This window comes from Corticium candelabrum, chromosome 14, assembly GCF_963422355.1.
Source record: "Corticium candelabrum chromosome 14, ooCorCand1.1, whole genome shotgun sequence".
In the NCBI taxonomy this organism is placed as follows: Eukaryota; Metazoa; Porifera; class Homoscleromorpha; order Homosclerophorida; family Plakinidae; genus Corticium; species Corticium candelabrum.
In genome coordinates this window covers 1,924,138-1,951,175 of record NC_085098.1, presented here as the reverse complement: position 1 = coordinate 1,951,175, position 27,038 = coordinate 1,924,138, and the positions used below count along the sequence as shown (strand labels likewise).

At 39.0% G+C, this 27,038-nt stretch overlaps 1 protein-coding gene across 1 annotated transcript; it reads left to right on the top strand.

Moving 5' to 3' along the window:
* Positions 1-1,328: 1,328 nt before the first annotated feature.
* Positions 1,329-25,654, top strand: LOC134189989 (TBC1 domain family member 1-like). Its single transcript, XM_062658389.1, has 18 exons — positions 1,329-1,748; positions 5,442-5,954; positions 8,615-8,744; positions 8,803-8,840; positions 13,584-13,637; positions 13,693-13,800; positions 16,115-16,258; positions 16,337-16,390; positions 18,476-18,760; positions 19,271-19,475; positions 21,040-21,207; positions 21,268-21,444; positions 21,530-21,681; positions 21,748-21,843; positions 23,713-23,872; positions 23,944-23,981; positions 24,526-24,818; positions 25,259-25,654. The coding sequence occupies exons 1-18, from the start codon at positions 1,389-1,391 to the stop codon at positions 25,419-25,421; spliced, it is 3,138 nt and encodes a 1,045-aa protein (XP_062514373.1). The 5' UTR covers positions 1,329-1,388; the 3' UTR covers positions 25,422-25,654.
* Positions 25,655-27,038: the final 1,384 nt, after the last annotated feature.

Genomic DNA, 27,038 nt, shown 5'->3' with positions numbered 1-27,038 from the left:
GAAGATCATCGATGTACATGTTAAATAGAGAAGGGGAAGTACACTCCCTTGTCTTACTCCATTTCTTACCTTCACAGGACTAGAGATACCGTCTCCCCACTTAACTTGCATCATTTGAGAAGAATACCACCTTTCCAAAAACTTAACGAAGTAGACAGGCAAACCCTTCCTCAGAAGCTTTGTAAACAGGTGATAATAGGAAGCACGATTATACACCTTAGACAAGTCTAAAGCACACATATCTATCTCCATTAGACAAGTAGTAGTCAATAGTCTCTCTTAAAACAAAGGAGCATTCAGCACACCCATAGCTCTGCTTAAACCCAAACTGCAGCTCGCACCATGACAATGCAGCGCGGAATCTGTCAAGAAAAACGTGTTCCAACACCTTTGAAATCACTGATGACAAAGCAATTCCCCTATAGTTGTTTGGATCGGTCACATCTCCTATTTTTCCCTTTACAATAAGAACAATGTATGATAGTCAAAATTGTTGAGGTGCCAGAGAAATGCCGAAGAAAACTAGTCAACGCCACACTCAAGTATATATAGCTAAGGACCTTCCACCATATTGCAAATGTTCCGTCTCAATCATGTCAGGACCAGCTGCTTTATTCCGTTTCAAATACCCAAACGCCCTGTCCACTTCCAGAGGATGAACTGTCAACAAACGATCACGGTTCTTTCGTCTTTCCATGTACTCCCTCATAGTTTGCTCGAAAGCTGACGGTTCTCTATCCACATTATCCAGAGACTCACTATTTATTATCTGACCTACGGTAACCTTCTTGTAAATACATCCTTTAAAGTTAGTTCTTTGAACATACTTCTGCATATACCTCTTTGTATTCTTTGTACTGCAGCTACATAGATTTATATATTCTGTATACTTTTTGTTCTTGTATATTTACACTATCATAAACAGGGTGTCTGGTGGATTCGCCATATGGCGGAAGACTGGATCCCCTGTATAAATAAATCAGTTCAGTTCAGTAATTCTTCCTTGCTACCCGTTTGGCTTTCTTGATATCTTCGTCTCATCTACGCTTCCTTCCGCAGTGACTTTTCGCTCTTAATTGAAATGCAACGGTCTACCAGATTTGATCGAGCATTGCGCTGTCTAGCTAGACTGTAGCCTAGCTGTCAAAATATGACTCAAAATAACTGGAAGTAAACTCTACAGAAGATACGCGGCTCTTCATGTGCCTCTTGCCTTTTAGAACTCTCAGAACAATCGGCTAACCCCACACATACATTATTACATTTGACCTTCGTAGTGTGAGGATGCGCAAACACATTGTTTTACATTTTGTGGGCGTGGTCTATCATACACATCGTGAAAGCGGCGTTTCTGTCTCGTATCCTTTCAACATCAATTTGTAAAGGAGATGAGTGACGGTGCGTCATCAACGCCATCTCACGAGGCTCCATACCAACGTAGTATCACAATCAAATATTTTGGCTCAACTCAAATCGATCAGCGATGCTCTCAGTCAGTCCTATCGTGGGTGATGGCCGAAGTAAAAGTGAGTCATCCTAACTTTAAGAAAGCAACACTCGACTGTCTAGGAGGCGTGGTCACTGCGAGAGATGTCCAGTCATCAGCAGTTATTTTTCAGCACCAGGCCAACTTCATTATTAAATTCGCCAGATCGACATTTCAGTTATGTACTTTTGCGTATCTCATGAGAAACAAGAAGAATTCTCGATTTTATTGCCATGTGTTTGAAGCAGTTAGAGACACTGAAGTAAGCCAGACAAATAGTTGAGTGTTTGTATTTGTGGGATTACCATGTTGTAAGTTGTTTATAATGATGGCAAGGATAGTATGTGTAAATTATAATGATGGGAAGGATAGTACGTGTAAATGCCATCTAGTAAGACCATCCCAATAGCATGTAGCATAGGGTAGAAGGGGGGCACTGGGGGCCACTGGGGGTAAGTCTCTCCTTAACTTTTCCGGCTGTCAAGTGACCTGCTCATATAAGGATGACAAACGTAGAACTGATAACATTGACAAGACATACTGAACTAACACTATGTAAACAGGTAATGTTGGTTTCCTGTTTTTGCTGAGTTGTATGACATATATGCCTTGTTGTACAGAGCCACACTCTCTTAGGCAAATCTGTGCCCCTCAACCAAATCTAGGTTCCTACGCCACTGTGTAGCAGTTTGCTTCGCTGTCTTTCTGACTTGTGCCACCTGCACTGACATCCAGCCACATGCCATATACAGGCCAGGGGCCACTTTACAATCTGTTTGTACAGTGGTGCTTGAACGTTTTCATTTACAAATTCTTGTTTCTTACTTTCCTGACTTTTCATTTGTATTTATACTGAGAAGTGCTACAGAAAATGCATGGGTTTGCATTGATTGCACCATGAAACAAAACGGATTTTGAAGTTACTCACTGTAATGGTTAGAAAATCAGTCAAATCCAAAATACTGTATAAGATGAAATATATATATATATATATATATATATATATATATATATATATATATATATTGGTGGGGAATTTATTTTGGCGGATTGGTGGATTTTTAGCGACCGCCAATATAAAATCCGCCATTAATTTGGCCACCGGGATATGTTAACGTCATCAGCCACATGGATCTGGCATGATATGGCGACATGGTGGTACGTCACACGGATGAGGCCACAAGATGGTAGGTAATCCCTGCTTGCCGTCTGTTGTTCCTATGAATGAGTCCGTGAGGCTATGGATGAAGCTGGACAGTCACATTCACGGGGTCCCATTCTTTGTACTGACACAGCAGTTCTTCATCACTAGGCAGCAGTTGGAGACCAGTAAGTTAGGGAAACGTGAGCCACGAACACAGCTGTCAATAGACATATCAGTTATTAAACAACGATGTCTGACCGCTAAAACAAAATCTGCTAATATACTTTGTCCATCAATTTCTTAGCAAACTGCCAATATAATTCCCGCCAATGTTTCATCTTATACGGTACTAAGATAGCAAGAGTTTGTGAACATTTTTTCTAGTACTTGGTATGGCTGCCTTTGGATGCAATAACATCGACAAAACGATATCTGTACAAGTTTCTGACAACGTTCTGAAGACATGTTTTTCCATTCTTCCATAGCGAATGTCCTCAATTTTCAAGATTGTAGTGGCAAACATGGACAGCTTTTTTGAGGTCATCCCATAGAAATCTTTGTCTAAGAAGCATCATTGTAGGATTTTAGAATGGCTCAGTCAAAGTCCAGATCTCAAGCTAATTAGATTTAGTTGTTTAACTCCGGCAAGCCTTTCTGTGTCAGACTCAGTGAAATAGTTCCACAGCATTGTAGTACTGCCACCATGTTCACGGTGTTCTTCTCATAAAACTTGATCTGTGTTCTTTCTTTGCGTTGTGGCTCAGACATCTCACTCTTTGTGTCATCCGTCCATAAAACTGTTTCCCAAAACTGAGTAAGTTTGCATGTCAACATGCCCTTTGGCATACTTTATGCATTTGTTGATTCTTTGTTGAGAGAAGTGGTCATCCTTGCGACTCTTTCACACGAGCCAGTTTTGTTCAAAGTTCTGCAAACTGTAGATATGTGCTCATCAACTCTGGACACTTTCAACAAATCCTGAAGAGTCTTGGACGTCATGCATGGGTTGTTTCTGACTTCTCGGACAATGTGTTTGGTAAGTCTCTGAGTAATTTTAGCCAGCCAACCAAAACGAGGGAGCGTTATTTTCAGTGCTCATCACTGCTACACCGCTTGATGAATCGTCAACTGATGGATGCCCAGATGCTTAGATATCTTCTTGTATCCCTCCTTGTTTTGATGGCAATTGATAATCGTCTGTCTGAGCCTCTCACTCAGCTCCTTCTTTCATATGGCATACTTAAATATCATTTCTATCAAAAAGCATTGTTTGGCAAGAATTGCATTTGTTCAACATCTATTGCTTAGACTGTAAGGAAACTTGTGGGACAAAATTAGTGCCAAAATAGGATAAGAAACTAGTCTAAATAACATTTCATGACGGGTTTACAAACTTTTGCTATCTTTGTATTTTGGGTTTGACTGATTTTCTAACCATTACATAGGGTAACTTTGAAATCCACTATTTTGTTTTATGGCGCATAAGCAAATCTTTTTTGTTGGAATAAATACTAATGAAAACGCATGAAAGCAAAAATGTAGCACAACTCTAAATTGGCATTAAGTTAAGTGGCCCAAGTAGAGCCGATTTATTCAAAGTATAGGCTGATATATGTATAAAAACCCAATTGTGATAGAACATACTGATTTTTGCATGACAAATTGTTTAATATGGATTTTAGATTGTAACACTAATATGGTTTTAGGCTATAGTGCTCCGTCACGATCGAAAGTATGTGAACCCCCATGCATCAGTGTGTTGGTTGTAAGATAATCCATCAAAAATGAATTCTGCTGGGCCAAACCAAAGTTACGTCACTTTTCTTATTATAAAAAACTGATAATCTGAATCGAATGGTGCATGTCTATATTGGACTCCATATGAAGTTGATTCAGGTTTATTATTTGTATAGATGTATTAGGCATTGTAGTAAAGGTTTTCAGACTTACGTTTGAAGTCAGCAGTTTGAGTCTTGGTTTACTGTATATCTGAATCTGTTTGAGAACCACTCTGAGATACGGCGGTCAAAAAGAATTGAATAGATGAGTTTGGAGACATGGCTGTGATATCCTGGTGCAATCTCAGTGGGTTAGATTTCATCATGTTTCATCGTCTTATCGTTTCATCATTTCATCATGCCTATATATACTATGTAGTACGTAGTGTAGTACGCAGTGTGTACTCTACTAACACAACAGTCTGATACATATTAAATGTACACATACACAGATGTGACTCGTTTGCATTAGACGTTATGCAATGGACAGGCAGATAAATACTGAAATTCCCTAGGGAATTATTATTGGTACTTTTAAGTGGGGAAATTGATCAAAAGAGAGAATTATTTGCGAGAGGGAATTATTTTTAGAGATATTGGTAGTTTTGTTTTTTGACAACTCTGAGTGACTAAGTTTATCATGCTATATTGCTTTGCAAAATTGATAGCAGTGAGTCGAGTTTTCAAATCCTGTGCTTTGTATCGTCTTTTAGAAGACCTGAAGAGGAACAGTTCTGTGGCTCCATAAATCTTCCCCAATCACTGCAAAGATGTAATATATAACAAATCTTTAGTGGAATTTGACATCCATGTTTGTTAACATGTATTGACATGAGATCCATATCAGCATGGCAGAGATCTATTAGAACAAAGCAATTATTTGAGAGAGGAAGTTATTTTTAAGCAGTGCTCTCTAGGTGGGGAATTGTTTGGAACAGGGAATTAATCGGGTGAGGGAATTATATTGGGGAATACGGTATGCATTATAATTGTATTGTAGGTTATACATGTGAGCATTTGTGTTTTCTTGCAGGTTCAGGCATTTTTTCATGCCATTCGTCACTCAATTCATGAAGCGCACACACGATTTTCTGGCAATGATGAGAGTGATAGTTCCAATTTGATAAGTGAGCGAAGCAGACATCGGCAAAATAGTCTTGTGTCTCAAGCAGACTCTAATGATGCAAAGTATGATGTGCATTACATTGGGAAGCAGAGAGTGCTCAGTCCACATGGTACCAAAACCCTAGTTGATGAAGTATTGCAAACAATTAGACGTAAACAGAGTCATCGAAGTCAGAGTCTACCTGAGGGAGAGTCTGTAACCAAGAGTTTGTTCTACAAAGAGTGTCACTTATTTATCAGCTCTCACTTTCTTCGTATTGTGGACATAAATTCTCAGGTGGTCTACTTGCAGAAACCTATAACAACGGTGTCATACTGTGCACAGGGACTTTCCCATTATGATTACGTAGGTATCATCTGCAGGGAGGTGACAGAAGGACATTTCTATTGTTTTATCATTCACAGGCCATATCCGGACACAGTAAGTGCAGTACAATAGTCCATGTGTATGGGGAACTTACAATCAAAATATTATGAGGCTGTTACTCAATAGGTAGCTAGTTGTGATTCATATTGTTTTAGACAAGCAGACATAATAATATGTCTGTTGTGTGCAAAGAGCAGATTCGCACAATCCATGGATTGTCTGTACAAACCATGGATCGCCAATACAAACCATGCATACCTAACCCTAACCTTAACTCTAACCCTAACCCTAACCCTAAACCTAACCCTAACCCTTAAATTACTCGGTAAAACTAAAAATCCACTTTTTGTCCATATCCACGCTTTGCTATAACATATATGCAAATAGTAGAGTTAGGTCAATGACTGGTTGCAGCTATTCGCTGTTGTAAGCAATAGTTACTTCCTATAGTACCAACTTTATCATCGACTAAATTGGCTCAATTGCTGATGCTAAATTGATATTATTGGTTGATTGTTTACACTATTAATATTAAATGGATCTCACATAAGTGTGCTTGCGTACTTGTGCAAGCATCTACTTATTAATTAATGCAAGACACTTTGTTTAAGAGCTGTGGTAGTCTGGAAGTTTGAGGCTACTGTGGTACTAGGTTGATTGTTAATTGATTATACACATTGAAGTTTGCATTGATATATGTATATATATATATATATATATATATATATATATATATATATATATATATATACATGATTAGATACTGTTACAATCATATTTGATCAGTTTCTGCTATTATTGTTGTTATTATTGCTGTGTCGCACACAGGAATACCCAGTGTAAATACTACTGAAAGACTAATCCCAAGTAAATAGTTGTGATATCCCACAAGCATACAATGGTCTTTTCAACCACTTGGTAGCTATGGAAAAGCCAAGCACATCTACAAGTCTTTCTTTAATGTCACAGGTTTGTGAGGTATCTATCAAAGGCAAAGAATTAGACTCGTGCCCAGTCCTCTTCCGCGCTAGGTTGCTACAGCAAGTGCTCTAGCTGTCACATGTGTATAGGTCCAGAAGAACTCTGTGTTCTGTTTTACGTTTTACACATGATATGCTAGGAATCTTATGCAATTTTATGTTTAGGTCAAACTTAATTAGCTCTTAGTTTAAGCCAACGTACTGTGATTAAAAAGTCTCAGAGCTTGCAGTCTCAAGTTATATTTTTTCAAGCCAGGGTACACAGATAGTACTAGTTAAAATGGAAACATTGTTGGGGCGAGCCAAGAGCAGACATGAAACACATTGATTAGTCAAAAGAGTTTTGTATAGAAGAAACTCGAGTTTAGATGTAGAATAAACACAAACTGATTCCTACACCTCCACAATGCAGAACGCAAACCACTTTGTGTTAGTTTAGATTAACATGATTGCTTGAACTGTACATACTCTAACAAAGAAATTTACCTGTGTAAATTTGACCGCTTCAAATCAAGGTACAAGTATTTTATAGTCACAGCCGGACATGGACACGTGTTTGGACATCGTGGAGAACATGCACCTGTATCCAAGTGTGGCGCTAACGTAAATTTCTTTGTAAAAGTGACGTGTTCTCACCTTTTGTTGCATATTTGGCTGCAGTCTGTCGTCAAGCCATTCTCTGAGCTGGAACCTGTTTTCACATCCTCTTCTTAATAGTCCCATGGGAATGGCACGCATGCAGCAACCTGGAGAACCGTACAGTTATTACACTTACACCTACATTGTGACTTCAAAAACCACCGTGTCTGTGATTGGCTTAAAATCAATGTCATTTCTGGCCATACCGATACCATTATACACATCTCAACACAGTACAGTACACATAGGGAAGGTCTCACTAAGGCTTGCCTTTGCTGTCCTGAAGCTGCACACTGTGATGAATTGCTGCTAATGCTATCAATTACTTAAGTTAAACTGAAAGATCCATTGTCTGACCTTTGAAAGCTTTATGTGTGCATTATATTAGAAAGCAATTTTTGATCAATTCTGAGCAAAAGTACTGTATGTGACAAATCATTTTTTGATAGTAGAGGAGATCTTCAAGTATAATAGTATGTGACTTTGTTTCATTGCTATTTCAATCAGCTTTGTGGACTGGCTGCTTGATGATTATCAATCATAATCAAACTGATCTGCTGCACGTTGTAAGGTAGAAACATGTTTGAATGTGCCCATGTTTAAACTTTTAAAGATTCTAATTGCAATCTCCAGGCTTCATTACAGGTGAATATATACAACTACAACTAGTTGTAGTTCTTAGAGGAAAATACAAAGAGACTTAATTAGAGTTAATTGTTCAATATGATATGCTCATGTGCACACAACACTCATTTGATTTCAATCATTTTGTGGCAGTAAATGTGGTTTGCATGGTGACAGATCATTGTGTGTTTTGGTGTATTCATGCATGTTGATTGAGACTGTACATTTTACAGACATTTGATTTTGCTAGATGTAATGGCAATAGGATCAACTGTAAGCATAGCTGTCTACGTTTCATTGTTGTCATTGCAGTTGTAGCGTAGTACTGCATCTGGCTTTGCTTGCAATAAGTGGGAATGTGGACAATCAAATTTTTAGTTTAGTAGATGATAGAGGGTCAATTGTGTGTTAGCTGGATTGTTATGGGACATTTTTGGCAATTGTTGGATTTTATGGAATGTTTATTGCTAGGTTGAGCCATTGTTGCAGTCAATGCGAGAGGCATTTACTATTGCATTTGAATCATTGTCTCAACGTCCCGTAGCAGTATGTGAATCGTGTCCAATGCATCAGCTGCACTCACTGTGCTATCAGATGGAAGGTAAGTCAATATTGTCATGATTTATAAGTATCTGCATTAAGCTATTGGTGCCACATAGGTGTGACTGTTGAGATGAGCCAGAGCCTGATTCACAAGGTAAGGGTAGTACTCGACAACAACCGAAATGATTATATTTACGTACTAGAATTGAAACACTTTTATGAAAATGAGGAGAGATGTAGGGATTGCATAAAAACAATACAAACAAGTTTACACAGTAGTGGTGACGTCATCTAGTCTTTCCAACCCAGTAGACAAGTCACAAAAATGGTGGGAGTGTGGTTGAAAGACTGGATGACATCACCACTACTATGTAAAATGTGTTTCTATTGTTTTTATGCAATCCTTACATCTCTCCTCATTTTCATAGAAATTTTTTTAATTTTAGTCTAATTCCTTTTTATTAGACTTCATAGGGCGCGTTTCCACTAGTGCCTAAACCGGTTTAACAAGTGGTTTAAGCTAAACTAGTTTAAGAATTCACTTGTTTCCACCTGCACTAAACCAGTTCTATTTTAAACCTAAACCGCTTTCCTAAACCCACTTCAAAGTAGGTTTAGCAAAGTGGTTTAGGTTTAACTGTCATGTGACAGTAGTGCACTTGCTTAGATGGCTTCCGACAATGTCGTTTTGATGATATTGACTATTTTGCTGGGATAGGATTGCTCTAAAAGATGTAAGGGTCGTTAACTAGGGGAAAGAAATCAGTAGTTACAGAGAGAGACAAGACGGTGTCCTTGGTCATTGTCATGCAAATTCCTACTAGCAGATGCTGAATCAGTGAAAACCAACAGTTGCTCTGACTCGGCGACAAAGCAGCCCAATACTTCAAAATAAGGCGTTCCTAGACTGTTTGTTTTGCACATCCTGGATGTGCAAGTTCCTAGTGGAAGCAGTCGCTTTCTTGAAATGGTTTAGTTCTTAAACCCATTTAAGTTAAACTAGTTTAAGGTGCAGCTAGTGGAAACACGGCCGTAGAGAAACGTAAATGATCCTGTCATTCTAAACTATTACTAAATTGTGGAACAAATTATAGTTTAGAGACTGAAATAAAGGTATTGCGTAGTCTCTAGGCAATAGATGCTACATGTCAAGAAGAATCAAGCGCAGTCGTATATACTAGACTATAGTTATCAGAATAAATTAGTCAGTAACTGCAGCAGATTTTGAGCATCTGTCTGTTGTAGAGTAAATTAATTTTCAATAGTTCTGTCTAGATGCATGCCACTGCCAATTGAAGAATGCGGTTTCGTTTGCTGCTAGTTTAGTAACCAAAAATGTGCTGAAAAGTAAAACATTTGTGCTCTTGTTCGCCGTTCCAAGCCGTCCTTTTCTACCATCAATTTATGTCGCCATTCTGCAGAGTACAGGAACTGCAAAAGTTAACACGAGTAATACTGATTGAAGATCCCAGCTATAAAACTGACAAGACTTGCACCTGTTAATTGATCAGATACCTTGATAACTTTTAATTGCAAACCACAGACCCTCAAAATGTGCCTCATAGCAATCAATGCTCTGCTCTCCATTGTTGCATAGTAACAACCAATCAGCATTCAATGTGATCACATGTGACTTTCAATCATTGCTAGGTGTTGACGCAGTTTTACACTGAATGAATTTGATCATAGAGTGTGCGTGGGGTTCATAGTTCAAGTATAATGGCAGAAGTACTTTTTCTTGGATATTTGTCTTTTTTTTGTTAGAGGAAATTAAGTCAGATTATTTTACGCATTACCCCAAATTTCAAGATCCAATGTGTTGTAGATTTAGAGTAATCTTTACTGGAAAAGAAGAAAGAAAACAAAATTGCGTTGGTGAAATCGAAACTGTGGCACAAACGTTAGTCAAACATGAGAAGTTGCTGATCTGCTTTTTCGGAAGGAAGGAACTGTGCGAAGTAAGGGCGCATTTCCACTAGTGCCTAAACCGGTTTAACAAGTAGTTTAAGCTAACCTGGTTTAAGAATTGACCTGTTTCCACCTGCACTAAACCAGTTATATGTTAAACCTAAACCGCTTTCTTAAACCTACTTCAAAGTAGGTTTAGCAAAGTGGTTTAGGTTTAATTGTCACGTTACAGTAGCATGCTTGTTTAGATGGCTTCTGACAATGCCGTTTTGATGATATTGACTATTTTGCTGGGATAAGATTGCCCTAGAAGATGTAAGGGTTGCTAACTAGGGGAAAGAAATCAGCAGCTACAGAGAGGGAGAAGATGATGTCCTTGGTCATTGTCATGCGAGTTCCTACTAGCAGATGCTGAATCAGTGAAAACGACAGTTGCTCTGACTCGACGACAAAGCAGCCCAATACTTCAAAATAAGGCATTTATACACGGTTTGTTTTGCACATTCCGGATGTGCAAGTGCCTAGTGGAAACAGTCGCTTTCTTGAACTGGTTTAGTTTTAAACATGTTTAAGCTAAACTACTTTAAAGCTAGTGGAAACACGGCCCTAAGTGATTAATCTTTGGCAAGGACAAGCAACTCTGCAGTAGGTGTAACTCATCTGAGGACAGTTGAAGTCTTGTAGAAGATATCCTGCGATGAAGACAAATTTTCGACATAATTCTTGAAATTAGAGTCAAAGACTCATCCGACCCATAAACCGGTGAACCTTTGTTGTCTACTGTACGGATGATATCTAGAGGAATCTCCAGAAAGAATTGGTCCCCCATAAGCCAGGCTGAAAGACCTCATACTTGAGAAGAATAACACTAAACTCAGGACCTCTGAAAACACAACATCCAGTAAAAAATGAAGAAATACTTTATCTGGTGCCATCAAGTGTCCCATTATCAAGGAACCATACTTGAAACAAGATATCCAGGATATCCCTATTTCATTGAGCATTTCCAGGATTACCAGAGAAAAATGCAAAGGCCCAAGTGGGTTGCCTTGTTGAACTTCCGGTTGTTGACTGAAGATGGTGACAACTGAAATGAAGTTCACCAGCACGGCGATATGACCACTGAACCCACGCAAAGAGGTCAGGCACTTCCTTATGAAGACGACAAAGAAACATGGACAACTGTATTTGTTGAAGGCATATATATACATACATACATACATACATACATATATATATATATATATATATATATATATATATATATATATATATATATATATATATATTAATTTTTTATTATTATAAGTCCCAAGAAGGACCAAGAGAGTTGTTGAAGCAAATTGCACATAGACTGACTAAGAGTAGCTAGCATTGCTATGAAAACATGTTTTTGTGGTAATAGTTTACAGAACTTGTAGACTGTTTAGCAACCACATGTCTCCACCGCAATAGGATGGAAAATGCCGCCTGTGCTTGAGACCACGCTGTAATGCCATTGATCTTTCTCCAGTCTCCTGCATCTGCTGCTGCCCCTGTGCAAGAGTCTGCTTTGATAAGGAAAGCTGGTTTGTAATGAGTTCTGAACAGTGAGATCAAAGTAATTTGGCAAACTTTGCTCAAAGTCAGGATGGAAAATATATCTTGGTCTTGCCTTGCTTGTGGTATGACACGTCGTCTTGTCAGTTGGAAAGTACATCACACAGAGCGTTGTGGCGCTTTGTTCTCAAATTCTGTGTTTGATTACATCCAAGTAGGTGATCACCATAACTGTCTATGATAAATGGCAATGGCAAATGAATAAGGAGCTGCCATTAGATGGTCATGCCCCCAGCCAGATGGCTAGGTTCCTTAATTATGCCACAAGCACAGAGTTTGGCATCAGAAGGGGAAGGAAACATGGAATACTCAGCCAGAACCGTAATGCAGTTCTAAACTCTGCTATATATATAATTTTATTATATTATCAAGCTAAATGTTTCGAATCTCATGCCTTCATTGGCGAGCAAAGTGAGCCTCTCTCGTGTCATGTCAATTGAGCTCGAGATATATTATATTTATATATTTATATATTTATATATTTATATGCGTACGTCAGCACTTGTCATATGGATTTACGGCAAACGGAAAGATGAATCGATAAAACGATGATACCAGATGAATGCAATTTTGACTTCGTAACATATTCACGAAAAATTTAAGCAAGGGACCTTTTCGAAGGGTTGACTCAATTTTAATTCTTGGCAAGAAGAGTGAAACGACTCTCGATTTTGCTCCCTTACGGGCCTAAAATACAAAAGAGACTGATGCGTGACAAACAGAATGGAAAGGAAAAGCTAAAAGAAGAGAAAAGTCTGTGTTTTGAGTTTCCACGCGTTACTTTGACAGAAATTATTGCTACGTAACCATTATCACGTGACTACGAGACCATTGTTATGCGACTATCTTAGCTAATAAACGAGTTAGACGATTGAAGCGTCAACGAAGAACTGAAGACAACTACGCTAGACAGCTGATGAATGATGATATTTGAGCAGCCGCCCAACCGTAGACTATGTAAGTTATTCAGTTTTCCAGGATATTGCACAACAGACGTATGCAACGGATAATTGAACTCTTGAATCGGATAATTCGGATAATTGATTGCCTGAATCGGATAATTGAACGCCGAGTTCAGATAACTGAACACAAGATTTGGATAATTGAACGCAAAATACTATAGAAGAGCAACTGAAAGTAGGCTTCTTGAGTTCTTGCGTTTGTTTGACAGTAACTATTGCTACCTAATGCAACCATTGTTACGGGAATAGGTAAAGACAGAACACCATCGCTCGCCAAACACAATGCTAACCGAGCATTTACTAGTACAGTATGTATATGAAATGGCTAGAATTTTAGATAAGTAGAAAGTGGCTCGTTTTTGGTTATTTGTTGTTTGCCAATTTGTATGAAATCTAAGACTCATTGTTTTATATCTTTTTGTGCACAGGTAGTTGAAAGCTTGCCAGAGATAGAGTTTAATTGGATTCAAAAGAAATTCCAAGTATGGTATTATCGTGTTAAATGTTTTTGGAGTGTTGAGACATCAGTTTTTCAAGGAACATAAGGAGAAGGATTCTAACATTCAGAATATTATTATGGTGTCATTATTGAGAGCTGTATATGAGAAGTTACAATTGCAACATACACACAAAGAGGATGCACAGGTTAGTCACTGTGTGCTGCCATGTCTTTTATGGGTGTTTCTATTGACACAATGAAGTACATTGAGTTTAATTAATGGCATCGCGTGTATAAATGCTGCCTCTTTTGTCTAATGAACTTACAGTATAAGATGAGATATAGGCGGGGAATTTATTTTGGCGGCTTGGCGGATTTTTTTAGCAAGCACCAATACAAAATCCACCATTAACAATCGGGATATGTTGACGTCATCACCCTTGTGGATCAGGCATCATGGGGATATGGTGGTACGTCACGCAGATGAGGCCACAAGATGGTAAAACCCTTGCTTGTCGTTTGTTGTGCCTACCCTGTCCAGCAGGAAGTTTGGACATGAGAATGAGGCTGTGAAGCTCTGATGAAGAGGTGGAATTTATTTAATTAATACTAATGCGAGTTAAGTAATGGCAAACTCCTCTATGATGCAGTCACTTAACTAGTTGGTGGAGAATATCGTACATGTATCAATTATCCAACAACGATGTCCAACAGACAAAATAAAATTTACCGATATGCTTTTACCGTCATTTTTTGCAAACCGCCAAAATAAATTCCCGCCAATGTTTCATCTTTTATGGTATGTTTCTAATTAAACGTGAATTAGCTTATATAGGAATGTAGGTGAGTGCACAAATTCTAAGTTATTTGCACTCTTACTCAAGTACTTTAGTGACTGATCTATCAGCTATATGCATATTGGTTAGATCTATAATCAAATGTAAATGGCTACAAATCAACTGACAACAGAAAAGTGGTTCTTACTTTTAGCATATCTGATCTCTAATATTATAGAAGATGTACTTGCAAGTCATGCACGTTATCTGTGGCATCTATGCAGCACCTTGTTTTTCCCTTTCACGTTGTCAATGTTGGCTAACTTTGAGACATATGTAAGCAATGCTGCTTGCATTCTGCCCTTGCATTACGAAAATTATGTGCTGTAAAATGAGATGGAGGAAGCATTATCATCAACTGGCGAACTGTCTCAAAATGAGAAATGGCAAATAAGTGGATCAAAGTTGAACACAGCTGTTATTGGTTTTTTAGAAAGTCAACACTGTAGGAATAGCTGAACTGCTATGGCAGACAAGGTGGCGATTCACATGTGTTTGTGTACTGGGAATAAATAGTGTTTGTGAGGGCATGGTCAATCGTACAAAGTGGTTTCCTTGTTTAGCTCTGCTTGGCAGAAATGGTGTGATGTCAAGTTTGCATGACTAACTAGCACCTATACATGCATCATTGCATGTGAAACATGAGTGGACTTTTGAGCAAATATGAGGCAGTCTTGCAGTAAATATAGGATTATGCGTGTGTATGCCAATGATTGTGTTGGGAACTACCTTATAAGATGAAACATTGGCGGGAATTTATTTTGGCGGTTTGCTAAGAAATTGATGGACAAAGCATATTGGCGGATTTTATTGTGGCGGTTGGACATCGTTGTTTGATAGCTGATGTCTTACCATAAGTGGTCTTGATGTGTTTGCGATTGACAGCTGTGTTCGTTTCGCACATTTTCCTAACTTAGAGCATTGTCTCCAACTACTGCCTAGGCACAACAGAAAGCAATAAAGGATTACCTACCATTGCTGATCTACGTGCCTGATGACGTCAACATATCCCGGAGACCAAATTAATGAGGATTTTATATTGGCGGCCGCTAAGAAATTCATTAATCCACCAAAATAAATTTCTCGCCAATATTTCACCTCATATGGTATGACATGGTGAAATATTAGAATCAACAAATTGGACATGTCTGGATGCATTCCTGAAGTTGTGTTTCCACTGCAGTTCAGATATAGATATCAAAGGTGGACGTTGCATGTGTGTGTGTGTGTGTGTGTGTGTGTGTGTGTGTGTGTGTGTGTGTGTGCTTGTGACATACTGCATTAGTCTTGCATATCTAGACCTTACTGCCGCGTCATACGTCCCTCTCTGAGTATAATGTGGCGGAGGGTCAGGCTACACGAGACTAAGGTTGGGTAGTGTCAACTAAATATTAGAAAATTGTTATGTTACTAAGTAATTCTCTTGGTATATGAGTATAGAATTTGAGTTATTGTGAAATGAAGTACGATCTATCAACGGTTGCCTGCCTGTGTGTGTGTGTGTGTGTGTGTGTGTGTGTGTGTGTGTGTGTGTGTGTGTGTGTGTGTGTGCACGTGCATGTGTGTACATGTATGCTCATCTCGACTCTGTTTATGTGTACATTTTGTAAATTGTGTCAAACTTAGTGTCTAAATTGTAAAAGAACTTAGCAGTAAAATTTGTTATTATGTGCTGTCTTGGTAGACTGCATCATATCTCACAGTTCCTGGAGATTCTTTATCTGCAAACAGTGATGGCAATGACAATAGCATCAAACAGAGGACACGTGGGATGAACAGATTTAAGGAGTCTCTTGCACACTCACTGGAAAATTTACTTAGCAGAAAGGTGGAAATTATAGATCTCTTGTCATTGTTCATGTGCTGTGCCTCTAGTTGTAGTAATTGTACCAAGTGTTCTTTGTAGGAAAAGACCAAAATTAAGAAAAGGTCAATAGGTTCATCTGCCAGAGAAAATTATGTAAGAAAAAATATATATATAAATACATGTAAAATCTAAACTAGCTACTACACGTAGATTAGCCGGTCACTCAGTCACACTGACTGCCAAAAGCCAGTTACCATATATATATTAATTCTCTATTACATTGGACTGTTTATAGGTATTATCCTGTTGTGGCTAAACTAAACACTAGCAGTAGTTCTCCACAACTGCAATAACAATCAAGTTTGAACTAACTGGGTACATGTTGACGATGTTTATCTACAGAAGCAGTAGACCTAACAGTCTGCATGAACACGATTAGTCATCATGTGTCTGGTGTATATTAGACTTTTTGCTGCATTGTATTTGTAGTTGATCAATTCCATGACAGCTACAGTGTTGCCAATGTACTACTGTCTATTTCCTATAAGTGTGAACTTGAAAATCTGCAGTATCTCCACTGTTTTTACCTTTGCGATGACCTCGGTATAGTAGAAACCGCTAGGTCTGGCATTTCATTTATTAAATTATCTAATCTCTTCCTACAAAGGAAACTGAAGGGTAATATTTTGCATATTAACTTAAAGTCATACTAAGATACAATTATCCTGTAAGACCAACAGATTGGCAACTGGAATCATTTAACATGCTCTAACTGGAGCAGCTCTTAGCTAGTGCTGTAATGAGCACATCTGGAGTAACCTCTACCTAAATACTCACTTCTGAGTTTACACTTACAGGAAATAGACGGTAGTGACAACATACACACACACACACACACACACACACACACACACACACACACACACCACCTTCACCACCACCACGCTACATCACATACCACATACATGCATGCATATACCGCATCCATGCATGTGCATGCATCACCCATTCCTATGTAAAGCAGTTCTACATTTGTCAAAGTGGACATTGTTACTCTAGGCACGCATGCGCTAGGGTTACGGTAGTGTTCTTACTGGAAACGGCAGACTGACTCTATGGAAACTGACCATGTAACCAACTAGATTGACTGCATAGCGTGCACTGGTGTGATCTAAACATATCATTGTTGCAGCTTGTCCACTTGTAGTCATAGGATGTTCTAATTCTGATTACTGACTTTCGAGTTCAAGGTCATAGCGAACAGCGATTAGGAGAACTAGCTTGTGGGAATAACGACGCAAGTCAGTCAGTCAGTCACATTTTCTGGCCATCGGACTGATTTACTTCCATTTGATGATAGGGCTGCCTGTACTTTTTCAGCCAGCTGTACAAACAAGTTTTAGCATGCTTGTTTCTAGTGATGTGTACGTGGCATTGTCTCTCATGAGAAAGGAAATTTCAGCTTGTTTGTATTCACTGAAACAATGCTTGCTTGCTAGTAGTAGGTGTGCAAGAATTGTCCCTGTTGTTGCTCTGCGCCTTGCCTAGGGTTTAACACTTTAGTGCTTCTTCATATTGTATTTTGTTATATAGTTGCAGTGAACTCTATTTAATATTTGTTGACATACTAATGCTTGCAACACACCTTTATTAGAGTTACAATGCATTTTTCTGTTAACTAAAGTCTTGGGAACAATGCAAGGGCATTGAGGAGCTGTGTGCATACATGCATCAACATTATAACTAACTGTTGTTTGTATAATAAACATGCGGTAAAATTTGTATGGAAAACTGAATACAAATACTGATACTTTTGAAGCAGTTAAAGAATTGCTTCACTCTTGTGTGCGTGTGTGCGTGCGTGCATGTGTGTGTGTGTGTGAGTGTGTGTGTGTGTGTGTGTGTGTGTGTGTGTGTGTGTGTGTGTGTGTGTGTGTGTGAGTGTGTGTGTGTGTGTGTGTGTGTGTGTGTGTGTGTGTGTGTGTGTGTGTGTGTGTGTGTGTGTGCGAGTAGGTCGTCACACTTGACAAGAGCTGTCTGTAGATTCCTTCTGCGTGTAGGTGCAAAGGTAGCTAGAGGTGTCAGAAGTACTCGTAGATGGTTAGTAATGTGACAGCACATGGTGCGATATCCTGTAGTGATTTGCTGCTAATTAGGTTTATATGTGCTTACTATTGGTCTTAGAGCTAGGGATTAATCATGCAGACATAACTGATATTGTCATATTGTTTTTCACAGCGAGCTGAAAGTCAGGTGTCTCCTTTGGTGTCACGCCATGCTCCATTTACTTGTGTTTCTGACACTCATCCGGGAGATGTGCCAGACATACACACCATTATCTCACCATCTGGTAGACCCAAGTCACCTGGATCTCCTAAAGAAAAAACAGCTGCCAAAATCAAAATGATGAAGCAAGCAGGAGCATCACAGTCTGACACGACACAAGATGAAGTGCCTAAATTGGACAGAAAGCCCGTGCTGAGAAGACTCGATAGAAGACAGAGAAAGCAATCATGGAGACATGTAAAGAAACACAAACTTCCATGTTTGCATATTTGAAAGTACATAAACAGATGAGAAGCAACGTGTGCTAGGTAACTTTACATGTGCATGGACAGATGTGTGCAGACAGTGCTAAACAGATTTAGACACAATGGAGCAGACGCATAGAGAAAAGAACATAACTGAGCTAGTTTTAATCTTAGTATGCTTATGCAGCAGGCAGCTGGATATGTGCAGATATTGGAAGGACATAGGAGCAGTATAGCACACGAGGAACAAGAGTTAAACTGTTTGCATGGACTAGCAGAGGAGTTTATGAAGACAGCTTAGTGAAAGTACAGAATAGGCAGACAGACTTGCAAATGGATCAATGATGGACACACACACACGTACAACACACACACACACACACACACACACACACACACACACACACACACACACACACACACACACACACACACACACACACACACACACACACTGAGCATGGACCATTTTGTGTCAATGCAGTTAATTTTCTTGTCTTAGTCGATGTATAAGCGAGCTCATGAAACAGACACTGTTATCAGTCCTCTTGTTGGAGGAGATGAGGTTGATGGCTTGTTGAGATCTCCAAAACGCACTCCAAAGACAGTACTGAAAACAAAACAAGATTACAGGAGAATGTGGAAGGAAGCAATTGAGCAACAGATTATGTTGAACAGAATGCAGAAAATGAACAAGGACTTTGATGGTAAGACTTGGTCATACATAATAGTGGTGGTCAGTGCACTTTGTGGTCATTCCTTTTCAATTCTTTAGTTTAGTTAAAAATTGAAAAGTACAAAGTGCATTTCAATTTTTGGACCAATTTTTAACTAAAATTAAAATTAAAAAAATGAAAATTGAGTTACTACATTTAACAAAATTAAAAAACAAAATTGAAATTTCAGCCTCACTTTCCGGCCAAGTATATTCTATTTAGTCTTCAGTGACAGCACCCAGACTTGATAAAACAATTTGATTGTTGGCACCATCTCCTTACTCTAGGTGACAATTGACAGAGGAACCACTCAAATAGCACATACTGCTGATGAAATAAGAGTAAAACACTATGCAGTATTAAACGATCTATAGGATCGTCTAGGGAAGCAAATTCTTGATCAGTTGATGTGGCATGATTTGTTTATTGTAGACTTTCGCTGGAGGGATTGGTTGTTAACACACTTGCCAATGTATACAAAGCACTTAGGGTTGTGGGTTTAAAAAGGCGATTATTCCCAAAAAACCAATAATTAGCACACAATGAACATGGAGAGTTTCTGTGGAATTAATTGAGCGCCTTGTTTTTGTTGATTGTTACAACTATGGTCAGATCGCCCATTTTCTTCAGCAGCAATACACAGATCCAGGAGATCGTTATCTGAGCAGTCTGTTATACGGTTCAGTTATGTCTTTTTTGTACTTATTGTGTTGAGTAATTTGTGCTAAAACAAGCTAATCAGCTTAGAGCTTATGGCAAGTGCAGGCGAACTGTGCTATGCTTAAGTTAAATCGGTGCCACAATTCTAATCGCTTTGGTGCAAGTACGGGTGCCTTTACTATATACCTGCAAGTGTGTACAAACTGAATCCCTCTACTAGTGCAAGTGTACAATTGACAAATTAAAGATGTCACATCAACTGAACAAGAATTTGCTGCTAATTCATCAGCGTGTTATTTGAGATTGTCACCTAGAGTGTACACCTTGAAGGAGACTATATGTGTCATCAATCAAATTGCTTTATCACATCTAGGTGCTGTCACTGAAGACTAGATAGAATATACTTGGCCGGAAAGTGCAGCTGTCATTTTAATTTGTATTTTTGATTTTCTTAAATGTAGTAACTCAATTTTCAATTTGGAATTTTAATTTTTAGTTACAAATTGGCCCAAAATTGAAAATGCAAGATATAGTTTTCAATTCTTAACCAAACTAAAAATTGAAAAGTGGAATGACCGGAAAGTGCACTGACCGTTGTTATCTATTATAATCTATTATATTGTTTGTTTATGCTCTGATTGGGTCTGTTGAAGATTGTTATCAAGACCTTTTCCAATCTTGAGTTAACTTAAACAGACTCTGATTGGAGGAGTTTTGTTGGGAGGATGTTTAATTTTACCGTTATTCTGTTGTTTGTCTTTCATTAGTCCATTTTTGCATGTTTATTTGTCTGGTTGTTTATCTGTATGTCTCTGTGTCGGTTGTTTATCTGTTTGTTTGTTTGTTTGTGTCTGTCTGTTTTTCATTATTGGTTTATAACTAACTTATTTTATAGATGAGTCATCAGCTGCTGAGGAGAAACGACACAAATTGTTTTACGATCGAAAGGAAAGCGAGCATGAAAATGATGAGCTTCACCTACATCAAAACTTGGATGCAATTTTATCATCACGTTCTACTTTCAAAATCCAAGAAAAGGACTTGGAAACTATTGTTCTGCAAGGTATCTTTGGTCATGTATTACATATATACAACATACACAATTAGATTGACTGTTGTTTAGGAGTTCCAAAGTCACGTCGAGAGGAAGTGTGGTTCACACTCAGTGCTGCATTTAAGTTGACTTCGAGTACATCTCTTGCCAGTACAGATGGATCAGCTGATGAGACAGATTGTCCACATTTTGATGTCTTGAAAGAAGGGCAGACTGAATATCATCATGCAATATTTATTGATCAAAGTATACATATGCTGTCACCGCATGGCTCATTTGATCTGATTATCATGTGTGTTGCTTATTATCTTATATGTTTGATTATTTGCAGGTCGCACATTTCCTAAACATCCGTACTTTAAAAAGTCATCAGGTCGAGGACAAACTGCTCTCTACAATGTGCTACGGGCTTACTCTGTGTATGATCGTGAAGTCGGTTATTGTCAAGGTCTTAGTTTTATTGCTGGCATTTTCATCATTCATGTGAGATATTATTTTAACTATTGCTTAAGAGGTCATAATTTCTGTATACTGGTCTATCTTCTGTAGTGCAAAGAAGAGAAGGATGCTTTTCGACTACTTTGGCACTTCATGATGAATTATAACTTCAGGGAGCATTACATGCCAACTATGGCCATGATACAGGTGCAGTCAAGTTATCGTAGGACGTGTCTTTTATGCAGTATATTTGACATTATTCAGCATGTCTTTAAAAAGAATTTTGGTGTTTGCTATTACATGTCATGTGGATAGGTTTTAGTTGAGATGCCACATTTGATGGCAATCTGGGCAGTTATAAGTGTCATACAAAGACTCAGCAAAATATGATTGACATCTAACAGTGTCGTAGACACATGCGCAATGGGTTCGAGTGGCTTCACCTAGTCAAATATTTAAATCATGTGCATTATGATCTATTGACTTGACTTTGTGTACTGCTGTGAGCCATCTTGTTACATAGTTAGTCACAGTCAATATGAAGTGAATTCTTATTACAATAAAGATACCAGTGAATGTACAGTGCTGATTTTCTGATATGTCATGTTGTATGAATGTTATAAGAAGCATACACTGTTATTGTCATGAAAGTCGATGAGGTGTACCTGAACCAACCAGTCAATGCAAGTAGTGTGTGTGTGTGTGTGTGTGTGTGTGTGTGTGTGTGTGTGTGTGTGTGTGTGTGTGTGTGTGTGTGTGTGTGTGTGTGTGTGTGTGTGTGTGTGTGTGTGTGTGTGTGTGTGTGTGTGTGTGTGTGTGTGTGTGTGTGTGTGTGTGTGTGTGTGTGTGTGTGTGTGTGTGTGTGTGTGTGTGTGTGTGTGTGTGTGTGTGTGTGTGTGTGTGTGTGTGTGTGTGTGTGTGTGTGTGTGTGTGTGTGTGTGTGTGTGTGTGTGTGTGTGTGTGTGTGTGTGTGTGTGTGTGTGTGTGTGTGTGTGTGTGTGTGTGTGTGTGTGTGTGTGTGTGTGTGTGTGTGTGTGTGTGTGTGTGTGTGTGTGTGTGTGTGTGTGTGTGTGTGTGTGTGTGTGTGTGTGTGTGTGTGTGTGTGTGTGTGTGTGTGTGTGTGTGTGTGTGTGTGTGTGTGTGTGTGTGTGTGTGTGTGTGTGTGTGTGTGTGTGTGTGTGTGTGTGTGTGTGTGTGTGTGTGTGTGTGTGTGTGTGTGTGTGTGTGTGTGTGTGTGTGTGTGTGTGTGTGTGTGTGTGTGTGTGTGTGTGTGTGTGTGTGTGTGTGTGTGTGTGTGTGTGTGTGTGTGTGTGTGTGTGTGTGTGTGTGTGTGTGTGTGTGTGTGTGTGTGTGTGTGTGTGTGTGTGTGTGTGTGTGTGTGTGTGTGTGTGTGTGTGTGTGTGTGTGTGTGTGTGTGTGTGTGTGTGTGTGTGTGTGTGTGTGTGTGTGTGTGTGTGTGTGTGTGTGTGTGTGTGTGTGTGTGTGTGTGTGTGTGTGTGTGTGTGTGTGTGTGTGTGTGTGTGTGTGTGTGTGTGTGTGTGTGTGTGTGTGTGTGTGTGTGTGTGTGTGTGTGTGTGTGTGTGTGTGTGTGTGTGTGTGTGTGTGTGTGTGTGTGTGTGTGTGTGTGTGTGTGTGTGTGTGTGTGTGTGTGTGTGTGTGTGTGTGTGTGTGTGTGTGTGTGTGTGTGTGTGTGTGTGTGTGTGTGTGTGTGTGTGTGTGTGTGTGTGTGTGTGTGTGTGTGTGTGTGTGTGTGTGTGTGTGTGTGTGTGTGTGTGTGTGTGTGTGTGTGTGTGTGTGTGTGTGTGTGTGTGTGTGTGTGTGTGTGTGTGTGTGTGTGTGTGTGTGTGTGTGTGTGTGTGTGTGTGTGTGTGTGTGTGTGTGTGTGTGTGTGTGTGTGTGTGTGTGTGTGTGTGTGTGTGTGTGTGTGTGTGTGTGTGTGTGTGTGTGTGTGTGTGTGTGTGTGTGTGTGTGTGTGTGTGTGTGTGTGTGTACCATGCTACATTACAATATTTGCTAATGCCTTGTTCATGTTGGGTTTTTTGTACTGTTTTGTACTTGATTGGTATGTTGATGTAGGTTCGATTATATCAACTGTCTCGTCTTATACATGATTTCCTTCCTCTTCTCTACAACCATCTTGACAATCTTGATGTCCCTCCATTTTTGTATGCTGCTCCCTGGATGTTGACTATGTTCGCATCTAAATTTCCACTGCAGTTTGTCTCACGAGTAATGGGTGAGTAACTACATCAGTGATTTGTCTGTTCTAGCTGTAACTGTGTTACTCATGATTACTTGTGTATGTAGATTTTATTTTACTGAATGGTGTCCATGGCATGTTCAAGGTTTGTTTTGAGATAATCAGTAATGGTTGCCATTGTTATGCTCAGTCTTTCAGTGCTAACGTTTTGGTCCTACATTTATTACAACGAGAAACAGATGCTATCTATGTTTGAGTATTGTGTATCTGTTTGTTGCCATATGAACTATATGCTTGAATCAAGTTTGCTATCTTGTGTTTAGTAGTAAGTTCTTAATTAATGCCAATGCACAGGTAAAACCTTCGCTATACCTAAAATTTCACGTAACTCAAAATTGCAAACATGTATCTAATTCACTTAAACATTTCTCATAAATTGATTACATGACTTGTCTAATAGAGTTGGAGGTGTGAATTTTTGAATTTTCTAGTTTTACTTTGCTTTATTAGAAACAGGGATTATACAGTAATATTAGTAATTTATTTAATAAATAATACTTTGTTGCTCACCAAGTTTCTCAGTTAGAGGTTCATGACATAATGTAGTAGATATCAAGGACAAGTTTGCTGCCGCTTGTAAGAAATCAATAGTTGCTATGATGTCCCTTTATTGTTTGTTGTTTGGGCAGATTGTTTTGTGTCTTTTGAAACATTTTGAACAACAAATCCTGTCTCAACCTGATTTTGAATCAACGACTCGATTTCTGAAAGATGAAATACCTAAGCGGGTTGACCACATTGCAGATAAATTGGTTGCAGAGGCAATGACAACAGCAGTAGAGCAGCAGTTGTCAGTGTATGATGTCGAGTACAATGTATTAAAAGAAGCAATGCCTGATGACTCAGCAGAGATGGGAGAACTGGAGAGCAAGTTAGAGATGCAACAGCATCAATTGAAGGAACTACAAAAGACACTTGAAAGGTATTGGGCGTACATTAAGCTGCTCGTCTTGGTATCTTGCTCAGTTGTCGGATACCTACCCAACATCTGTCAAAGAAATATCATGCCATACCATCAACTCAGAAGTTATAGTTCTATAGCCTCCCTTTGCGTTTTCATATTCTTGTCTAAATGTATGAGACTTCACGTGGGAGAATGAAGGTAGTACAAAACAGATGCATGGACAGACTGACATTAAATATTTCTCTGTCTTTCTGTTTTATCTCTGTCTTTCTGTCTGTCAGTCTATTTGTATGTCCACTGTAGTTTGGAATCTTGACGTGTACTTGATCATTTGGTGTTTATAATTAGTTATAGCCATATCACAAGTAAATCTGCCATGTTGACCAGGTTTAGGCAGTCATCTGTTTTACTGGAAGCTGTTATCAATCATGGTGATTGATGGTATTTACTTGTTGCAGGGAAAGAGCTGAGAAGGCACAGCTTGCACAGAAATTGAAACAACTACAACAGGTACTGTCTGAACGAGGACTGGAAGCTTATTTTACAGAAAATGGACTAATTCTTGAACCTCAACCACTACTCGGCATTTCTGGTACAAAACACAATAAGGAGCCAATATGACAACATGATAACTACACACAATTCGGACATACATGTTCACATATTCGAAATGCCATATTTGTATTAATTTCAACAGTTTATGTGTGTCGCACTGATGTCATTATTTGTGCTTTCCAATTTTAATTAAAGAATATTGGTATGGCCAGTTGAATTAGTTGGCACAGTATTGTTAATATACGAAAATGTTTGGCTTAATATTATAAAATAGATTCAAGACAGCAAACTGAATCGTCAAGACATGTTATGGCAGTGTGTCCACAGCAAAGATGTAGGGTAATCTGGGGTATTTCCACACACTTTTGAATTCAATTACTTCTCCTTTCTTTCAACCGACAAAACGGAACGTGTGAACACTCGCTGGATAGCTTATCATTCTGCGCTGTAGGTAGCAGTAAAATACCTACGTTTGTGAGCTGAAAGAATTTTCTAGCTAATGTTTATCACCAGGTGAGCATCACCTTGTAGAACAAACCGTCTAACTTTTTAGCTAGCAGTTGTTTGGTGACTTCATACTTTCCAATAATAGACACACCACTATTACTGCTCGTGCATATCGCGGAAGATAAATCACCAGCTGAAATTAGCCGATCACGGGAAATTCCTCCTCATTATGGGGCCCTAGTAGGGTGCAAAGTGGATATCATATCATTTCATTGTAAATTGCTATCTAGACTACGCAAAAGACCATCAGAGCAGCAGGCATGGGTTTGTGAATGGTGCAGAGCCTGAGAGAAGAAGCAGGAGACAAAGTCAGTAACATCTAGGGTGGATCATAATTAGCATTCTCAGAAAACATACAAAAACTTTAACTTTGCTATATGTATGCTCAAGTTGCAATTCTAACCGTTAGTACACCATACACTACCCAGGTGTCGTGTTTGCAGCTATCAGAGGGAGAAACAGCAACTGTGCGGAATAGCCCCACCCCTGATATTTGACCCTAGTGCAGAAAATATCCAACCGCTTGCTTGTATAGTTGCATGGTGCCAAGAACAGCCGTCCACGTATACTACAGTAGCAAACAAAGAAACCATACGCAGGTAAATGCGGGACACAATCTCTTGTAGAAGATACGGGTCATCTAACTAAAGAGTGCATGGAATTCCCTCCCCCCCCGGATTTTTTACCCTACTTCACGACCTCTGAATGCAAAGTAGATGTGTTCAGATTTATTCTGGTGTACTGTGACTATGTAAGCATAGATTCATATCTTAACGGCAATGTACAGTTGGAACTATCTGACTTTAGTTGAGATCAAGATGTAGCTTGACCACACTTGGGTCTGCAACATATACTAGTATCTAATTTCTGATTTCTTTACTGAACTTAAAGCAGTCAGGAAACACAACTGCCAAGGGTACAAATGTAGACAACAGCAAAGTAACATGGATGGGTATATCCTTTCTGAGCATTGTTACTGTTCTTGCTATTGTTTTTAGTGTAATCTGATGTGTTCGGGTGTGTGCACGCATGTGTGTGCATGTGCGTGTGCGTAATAGATGCATCTAGAAATGTGGGGACATCAGTAGTCATTGCAATATAGTGTGGAAGTTTCACACATGTAAGGGGTCGTCCATCTGTATTTATCGACATTTTACAAAAACAAACTTTTTGTTT